This window comes from Impatiens glandulifera, chromosome 5, assembly GCF_907164915.1.
Source record: "Impatiens glandulifera chromosome 5, dImpGla2.1, whole genome shotgun sequence".
NCBI lineage: Eukaryota > Viridiplantae > Streptophyta > Magnoliopsida > Ericales > Balsaminaceae > Impatiens > Impatiens glandulifera.
In genome coordinates, this window is record NC_061866.1 from 18,867,763 (window position 1) to 18,877,772 (window position 10,010).

The following is a 10,010-nucleotide window of genomic DNA, read 5'->3' on the forward strand; positions in this document are numbered from 1 at the left end:
AGATACTACTCAATCATCTTGCTTACTGAACTCATACTGTGAAGCTTCTTTCTGATTGTACTGTGTGAATCAAGAGAGAGCTAGAATCAAAACCACCTTTAGCTGAGTGATATTCTTCATCTTATAATTGAACAGAAAGTGTTCTGTTCAATAGTGAGATAAGTGTGTGTAAACTGTATTTGATTCGAATCATATTACTGAATCCTTCTGGTGGTTCGGGAAAAGGGGTGACGTAGGAGAGTTTCTCCGAACATCCATAAACAAACTGCTGTGTTCTTCATTTCTGTCATCTTTTCATATTTCATCTTGTGCTTCAAACCCAGTAAACAAATCTGCCTTGAATCTATTTCAAGTGTTTACACAAGTTTGCATAGAATAGAAAGCGAATTAAATCTCTAAACAGGATTTCTTTCAAACAGTTTTAATACAGCCTTCATCCTTAGTCAGACCCCTGTCTCGATCGATCAAGCCGATTCCTATCAATATATATTTATATATATTATATTTCACTTTCTCTATATATATTTCATATATTCGTACACATCATTTTTATATTTTTTAATAAAATAAAAAATTATAAATATTTTAATTTATTTAAACATTATATTTAAAAAATTAATATAAAGGTTCTCTCTCTTAAAATATATATATATATATATATTATTTTATCATTAGTTTTATATAGTTAGATTTCTTGAATTGATAAAATAAACAAGAACTATTTGATTGAGTTCGTGAAGAGAAAGATTGAAATAATATTATTGATTGAATGAATTTACAATCGTTTATCTATTTATAATAGTAATAGAGAAATAACTAAATTGAGAAAATATAGGATTTGGTTATTATATTTAGCCTAATAATAGGAGATAAATAAATAATTATCTTATTTATTTAATACTTTATCATCCCCTTCAAGCGAAAAGGTGAGGCACAAACCGTGAGCTTGCTACGTAAAAGAGCAAATCGATGAGAAGGAAAGACCTTTGGTGAAGATATCAGCCACTTGATCTTCAGTAGGAATATATTGGATGAGAGTTGTTTACGAGCAACTTTTTCCCGAACAAAGTGAAAATCGATTTCAATATGTTTTGTGCGAGCATGAAATATCGGGTTTGCTGATAAGAATGCAACACCAATATTATCACACCATAGAACCGGGGAAGAAGAAAGTGAAACTCGAAGTTCACTAAGTAGAGATTGAATCCAACAAAGATGAGCAGTTGTATATGCAAGAGCACGGTATTCAGATTCAGTACTAGAGCGAGCAACTACTTGTTGTTTCTTAGAATTCCAAGAAACGAGGTCGTCACCTAAAAAAATACAAAATCCAGTTGTTGAACGACGATCATCGGGACATCCTGCCCAGTCAGCATCAGAGTAGGCAGCAAGAGTGAATGTGAATTTGGACGAAGAAAGATCCCATGACGAGGAGTATGACGAAGATATCAAAGAATACGTTTAACCGCTCCCCAATGAGAAGATGTGGGAGTTTGTATGAATTGACAAGCTCGATTGACAGCAAAGGCTAACTCAGGACGAGTTAGTGTAAGATATTGTAGAAGCCCCTACTATACTACGATAGAGAAACGGATCAGATAAGGATCACCATCATGTTTAGAAAGGGATGAGCCAGCAGAGACGGGAGTGTGTAATGGCTTTGATTGAATCATATCAGCCCGAGTGAGAATATCGTCAATATACTTGGATTGAGAAAGAATAAGCCATCTTTGGTACGAGTGGCTTCCATTCCAAGAAAGTAATGTAATTGACCTAAATCTTTAACGGAGAATAATTTATTTAATTGAAATATAATTTTTGTTAGAACGATTTAGAGTTTCCTGTGAGAATAATATCGTCCACATATACTAAAAAGTATGCTATTATTTGAGGTTCATGATACGTGAAGAGAACCGTGTCAGATTTTGATTCTATGAAATCAAAAGATAGTAGAGCAGTCCGGAGAGTAGCATACCAGGCACGAGGAGACTGTTTAAGACCGTATATTGCTTTATGAAGTTTGCATATATGATTAAGAAAATCTGGATGGACAAACCCGGGTGGTTGTGCCATGTAAACTTCTTCTTGTAGAGACCCATGAAGAAATGCATTGCTAATATCAAGTTGATGAATGAACCATTGATAAGATATTGCCAAAGAAAGAATAACACGAATAGTAGTGGGTTTTGCCACAGGACTGAATGTCTCTTCATAATCAATACCTTATTGTTGATGGAATCCTTTAGCCAAGAGACGTGCTTTATGTCGATCAATAGACCCATCAACTTTATGCTTGAGTTTGAAAACCCATTTACATCCAACAATATTATGAGATTGTGTACGAGGAATAAGAGACCATGTTTATTCTGAATAAGAGCATTATATTCATTTGTCATGGCAAAACGCCATTGCGGATCCTTATTAGCTTTGGTAAAACATGTAGGTGTAGTAGCGGAAGAAGTAGCAATGAGAGCTGATGAGGACATAGACCGTGCTTTATTGCGTGTGATCATCTGATGAGTAGAAGATGTAGGTGCATTAACTGTTGTGATAACTGGTTGTGTTGAAGGAACAATCATAGTAGTAGAAGAAGATGTTATAGTGTTTGGTGATGTTGTTGAGGTCGAAGAGGGTGACGATGAAGACGGTGAAGTGATATGAGATAATAGAGGTGGTATTGGTAAATTAAGTATAGTTGTTGGAAGAGATGTCTCATTATCTTCTTGTGGTTTAGACAAGCGCACAAGGTCCTTATTTTTGAAAGGAAAAGTGAGTTCGTCAAAAGTGACATGTCGAGAGATAAATATTCGTCCAGACGGAATGTGAAGACACTTATAACCTTTATGAGATGAGTGTAACCAAGGAAACTGCATTCAGTAGTATGAAAATCGAGTTTGTGTTGATTGTACGGCCGTGTGAGTGGATAACAAGAACACCCAAATGTCTTCAAAAAACCATAATCAGGAGAAGAGTTAAATATAATCTCGAATGGTGAACGTTGATGTAATGTCGGAGTAGGAAGACGATTGATAAGATATGTGGCTGTTTCAAAGCTTCACTCCTAATAATGTAGTGGCAAAGATGCATGAGCCAATAAAGTGAGACCAGTTTCCGTAATATGACGAATTTTTCGTTTCAGCAATGCCATTTTTCTCACTAGTATGTGGGCAAGATAAACGATGTAAAATGCCATGATTATCTGTTAATGATTTCAAATTTCTATATTCTCCTCCCCAATCAGTTTGCAATATTTTGATTTTACGACTAAATAAATTTTCAACAAGTCGAAGAAAGTTGATAAACGTATTCAAAACATCCGACTTTTTTCTTTAGCGGATATATCCACGTGAATTTTCTAAAATCATCCACAAAATGTACGAAATAACGACAACCATTAGATGAAAATTCAGGAGCAGGTCCCCAAACATCTGAATGAATTAGGTCTAAAGGAGCCATAGATGTAGATTTTGAAGCTGAAAAAGGTAGTTTATGTGCTTTCCCATATTGACATGATCCACAAAAAGAAATAGTATTACTACTTGAAACTGGTAATTTAAAGTGTGATATAACTAAAGATATAGTAGCGCTAGAAGGATGTCTAAGTCGTGAATGCCAAATTTGAGCCGGAGATCTAATACCAATAAATGCTTGTTTATTAGAACATGTTGAAAACGAACTTTCAGTAGGTTCAACGCAATAAAGTCCGTCCTTGAGTAATCCCTTAAGAAGCACTATCTTCGTATCTCGGTCTTTAATAAGACAAATATTTGGGTGGAATTCAAAAATACGTTATTATCTGATGAAAATCTCGCGACACTCATCAGATTTTTAGTAATATTCGGAACGTGTAAGATATTACGTAAGTAGAGAGATTTTTGTTGATTTAAAATTTTAGTCGTACCAATATTATAAATATTCAGAGGCATACCGTTTCCGACTTTGATAGTTTGAGTACCTGTATAAGGAGCATGTACATTTAGACTATTAAGATCGGAAGTAATATGGTCGGTAGCACCTGAATCTGGACACCAAGTGGGATCTACAATAGTAGATGATGTAACTAACATTGTCGTAGGATTTGTAGAAGGATTAAAACGAGGGCACTCGAGAGCACTATGTCCTTGTACATTACATATTTGACAAGATGGATTATAAAAACAACTTTCGGAGCGATGACCAATTTTATGACAAAAATTACATTGCGGACGATTATTGTCTCGGTTCTGTCTTTGGTTCTTTCTGCCTCCATGCCTATAAATATAAGCAACATTCGCCGAAACGTTTGAACGCGAAATATTTTCATAATGGAATTTTTTTTCTTGAATATGAGTCGTTGTTCATAATTTAGAAGGATGTCTATCATCTCATTAACAATAGATCTTGTCCGGAAGTTAGAGTACATATCATCGGCTCGAACTCGTCTCCAAGCCCGTTGAGTAGAGTTAGTTGCAGATCTTGATCAGAAACATATTGTCCGGCAGCAATAAGTGCATCTGATAGGTTTTTGATGTGTTGAATGAAGTTAAGAAGAGAATCACTACCTTTGTGTGCGTTTAGGAGTTGACTCCGTAACTCAAATAGTCGGCTCTTAGATTGAGAAACATAGATTTTCTCTAAGGTTTTCCAAAGTTCTTGTGCCGAAGATGATTTTGAGACTTGTTGACGAATCTCGCCGGTCAATGTTGAAAAGAGCCATGCAAGTACCCTTTGATCTTGGATACGCCATTGTTTAAACTTTGGATTCTTGATTTGAATTGCATTATTTTGACCATCTGTTTCTTGAAGAAATTTGGGAGGAGTTTCAAGATTTCCTTCTACTATATCCATAAAATCATAACCTATCATGATTGGAGTAACTTGTGATTTCTAATAGATATAATTATATTTATCAAGCTTTACGTTTCCAGGCATTATTGATAGAACTGAGGAGTGATATTGTTCTTCCATTGAAATCGTTTTCGGGAGTTTTCCCTTATACGATCTGATACCAAGTTAGATTTCTTGAATTGATAAAATAAACAAGAACTATCTGATTTAGTTCTTGAAGAGAAAGATTGAAATAATATTATTGATTGAATGAATAATTATAATAGTAACAGAGACATAACTAAATTGAGAAAATATAAGATTTGGTTATTATATTTAGCCTAATTAATTAATAGGAAATTAATATAAGAAATAATTTCTCTTATTTATTTAATACTTTATCCTATATAAATATAATTTTTTATATCCCATAAATAAATTTTATACTTTTTTTTAAATAAAATAACATATTATATATATTTTAGTTTATTTAAAAAATAAACATTTTAAAATCAAATAGAATTTCTCTCACCTAAAAAGAATTAGGTTAATATATAATTATATTAAATTAAAAAGAGTTAAAATAATGTTTTATATAATAAATATGAAAAAAAATAAATATATATATATATTTTAATCAAAATAAAAAAAATTATTTTAAAATCAATTTAATAAATATGGAGAACATTTATTATTTTATAGCCTATTTTTTTATTAAATAGTGAGACTCATTAATATAATTGATGAAAAAAAAATATATTTTATATATATGTGGTAAAAGAAAGAAAAATAACTAATTAATAAAATAATTAAAAAAAGAATAAGAAAATTAAATTATCGATGTGGATCATTTTGGAGAGATTGTACACCTCCAACATTTAAAATTAAGCGTTATTAAATATATATAAAAATTAATATTTAAAAATTAATATTAAACCGTTCCTCTCCTAATATATATTTTATCATTAATGTTATATAAGAAAAATTAATGTTATATAAATACAAATTAAGAAAAATAAATTAAGAAAAATAAATTAAGCTTCATTATATTTTATCATTAATGTTATATAAATACAAATTTTTATCATATTGTTCCATAAATAAATTTTATATTTTTTTTAATAAAATAACAGATTATATATATTTTAGTTAATTTAAAAATAAATATTTTAAAATCAAATAGTATTTTCTCTCTTATAGTAGTTTTTTTAATAAATAGTGAGACTCATTAATAAAATTGATAAAATATATATTTTATATGATTAGTGTAAATATATATATGGTAAGAGAAAGAAAAACAATTAATTAATAAAAATAAATGAAGAGAGAATAAGAAAAATAAATTACCTATGATTGATGATGTTGATTATTATGGATCAAATTATATAAAATTTTACTTTGATCTAATATTCATTTACATTTTTTTATTCATAATCACCTCCACAGATATGACTTACACTAATAAGGTCTAAAAATAAATCATAAACTAAATTACTAACTATTTTTTTTCTTATTTGTCATAAACGGACTATTTGTGAGTCTAATTGTTATAAAACAAAGTGCAGCTATAAATAATTATTTTAATTCGGAAGAGATTAAATAAAGAACTTTTGTCATTACATGATACTTTGGATTATAAATCAAAGCTTCACATAATATAGATCAAGAATAATGACAAACTTATTTAAAGTTATATGAAATTGGAAATAAATTGTAAGAAATTATAACTAAAAAACTACTCTAAACAATTTGAACCACAATGAGAAACTATGGTTCAAGAAATAAGCCTCAAACGAAACACATGTTAGTTTTCTAATATATTATGTTCATACATTTGAGTAAAATTTTCATATTATTATATAAGCTTTGGAGTGTAAAAGATAAATAGTTTAGGGTTCGTAAGATATATGTTGTTTGTTTTTTTGAAAAAGAGAAGGAATAGAAAACTTACCACAGGTCGTGGAGAGAGTGAAATTGCCTTTAAAATTCATCATTCACTAGTGTCATTCACTAGTGTCATTCACTAGTAGTACTTATTAGAGCTGATGAAAGACAAATACTAGCAAAAGTGTAATACGCATAAAGAGAGTTAGTCCTTCTATAAGTGTAATATTTCTATTGATTAACAAATTTTATACCATCTTATTAGTTAGGAAGAGATATTTTATTGTTTAACAAATTTTCTACCATATTAAATTAAAAATAGTTTTTATTTATATTATGTTAAATATGAAAATGAACTTGTGATATATTAATTTTCATACTGGTAAAAATGTCAATTTAAGCGCAAAAAATAAAACAAATGAACCTATATTAGTTGAACGCTAATTCATATTAATATTTTATTTTGTTTGTAATAAAAAGCTCATTGAAAATCCATTATAAGTATTAGTAACAAGAAAATATAATATATGTTTCATTCATATCGCATTTTCATTCTTAACACAATACAATTGTATTGTTGTTTAATAATATAATTTAATTTAAACTTAATCAGATGTCTCATTTTATCTAATTAAAGACAAACACCTTTAAAAATAACGCACCTTAGTTTCGCTGAGTTGTTTCATCCTTGCATACAAATCACTCTGAACTTTCTTGAGCCAATCCTCCAACATTTGAGCATCACTCTCATTGAGATCCGAAATAGGAGTATCAATAATTGATTTTATTTTACGTGCTCTTACCATTTTATCTATTTGTTTTTCTCTTTCTTTTTCCTTATCCAAAAGATTCATCACCTCTACAAGTTGGCTAGTTAGTCTAGCCATATTTTCTCGAAATGACTCATCCATAAGAGAATTTGTTACCGTATTTCTCTCGAGTTTCTTGTTATTAAGTAATTTCATTGCAATTAACTCCATGTTCGGAGAAGAAAAAGAGAAGAGCTTCCCTGATGGAGATAAGATCATGACAATAAATTCGATAGCACAAACGATGCTCAATTCGCTGATCTTTTTGTACAATCCACTGCGGAGTTTGGAGAAAGTGACTTGTTGATCTTCTTCCCTTCCCCGACGTCGGTCCTTGAGAATTATCTTGCAGCCTTTTGAACGCTTGGTTGCTCTAGGGTTGCTAGGGATGTTCTCCATTACTCTCTCAAATTTCAAGATATTTTCTATGTGTCTCCAGTTCACTAAAATAGAATTCTATTTTATAGATAAAAATGCAGAAAATTTCGATAAATAATAATTTAAAAGTTGACACAAAAAATATCATTCGCAATCTAATTTGATTATATTCTACAAGTTTCAAATATAGAAAATTAGAAAAAAAAAATTTACTATGTTATTGTAACGCTTTCCACTAAATTGACCAAAATCAAAATAATTTTTTCACCATCATTACCTATTTTATTGTGAGTATTGACCACGAAAATTATTTGCATTCATGTTGGTTTGACTAATATATATTTTGTAAATCTTACTAATATATTTTTATAATATAAATATGAATTATATTTAATATTGTTCTTCATTACTTAAATTTAAATTATTATACTTTCTCTTATTTTACTCAAACATACAACATAACCATAGTAACAATTTATTCACACAGTGAGCTAGATTGTTTTAACTTATAAGCAAATATAGTTGCGATTGCCTTACTAATACTTTATTATTATTCAATTAGAGTAAATATCAAACATGTTTGCAAATAATTGAGTGAATTAATAAATAATTTTCTTCAAAAAGAATAAATATTTGAAGTATATAAAATCATAATATTTTTGTTAGATTTTACATTTTTTGTTTAAATTTTACTATTGGGTGCACATTTTTTTAAATTACATACCTAAATTCCTAATAAATATTATTATGAAAGAAACAAATAATATCAATTATTTTAACTAGTAAATATCTTACGTTGTACGCGGAAAAATATATAAATGAAGTTTTTATATGATATTTAATTCCATATGTTTATATATAATGAAAGAAAATATTTATATAAAATTAATAATAAAATAATATATATATATATAAACTTACAATATTTTAATTTTTTATAAACGAACTTATATGAACTAAATATTCTTATATAAATATAAACATGAACTTACATTATTTTAATTTCTTTATTAATTTTATAAGTTTTGTTCTTTTTAATGTTAAAGAATGAAATTTTTAATATAAATTTAGTGGTGTTCTGCAAAATGTGTTATAACAATCATTAAGAGATACTAAATCGTTGGAATAAGCTAAATTTAACCTCTTCAACAAAAACGGTGTCACTCCTTTACACTAAGTTTAGACAAAGACTTCTATACCCACCTGCTTCTAAGATGTGCTGAAATCTTCTTTTTAAATCTATGTAATTGTAATGAAAAGTGATCAGTTATGTTTACATGTTGTGTAGATGAAAGTTAAGATTTTAATTCCATTTAGGCCATCTGGTCCAGATCGTCCATTAGAGTCATTCCATGTCATCTCCATCTGCAAAATGTGTTTTCATAACTCAATCATTAAGAAGATACAAAATCGTTGGAAGAAGAAAATCATAAATTTAACCTCTCCAACAAAAACGGTGTCACCTCCTTTACACCAAAATTTAGACAGAGACTTATATACTCCACATACTTCCAATACGTGCTGAAATCTGATACAACTAAAATCATTTCATAACACACTCTTCACAATTAACTACATTATAACTGTAACTTTATTCTCGTCACTATATTTAACCTTAATACCTTTCTCTCTTGTATCAAAATCTTTTTTCTGAATCTATGCTACTGTAATGAAAAGTGGTCAGTTATACATTATCAATTCAAGTTTAGTAATGAAAAGAGAATCCAACATAAAAAAATAAAGGGTTTATAGTTTTGTATCATCATCACAACCAAAAATATGTTTATAGGTTCATTCATAAACACGTGTGCAATATACTTGTGAAAAACTGCTAATAAATATATAAATATAGAAAGATGTCCCTAGTTGAGATACAATGAAAATTGAGACATCCCACTTTAAAAGACTCATCAATATTTGGAAACAATTTTGTATCTAAACATTAATATAAGATTTTAAATATTCTAGAAATATTAAGATTTCTTTTAAATAAAAGGTAAGAACTTTATTATACTTGTCTTCTCTTTGAGCCAGTATGAGTTCATAAGCCGCAGGTATCACTTGGTGGGTACCCTTTCAAGTGGCAGCACTAATACAAAAAATATATAATGTCACGTCCTTTAATATTTTCCT

The 10,010-nt window shown here is 29.1% G+C and overlaps 1 protein-coding gene across 1 annotated transcript; it reads right to left on the reverse strand.

The window, feature by feature from the left end:
- Nucleotides 1-7,337: 7,337 nt before the first annotated feature.
- On the reverse strand, nt 7,338-7,898 carry LOC124939095 (agamous-like MADS-box protein AGL62). Its single transcript, XM_047479606.1, has one exon. It carries the CDS (start codon nt 7,896-7,898, stop codon nt 7,338-7,340), a length of 561 nt encoding a protein of 186 aa, XP_047335562.1.
- Nucleotides 7,899-10,010: the final 2,112 nt, after the last annotated feature.

Excerpts from the sequence above, each read along its gene's own strand:
- LOC124939095 (XM_047479606.1), bottom strand. The coding sequence starts at position 7,898 with ATGGAGAACATCCCTAGCAACCCTAGAGCAACCAAGCGTTCAAAAGGC.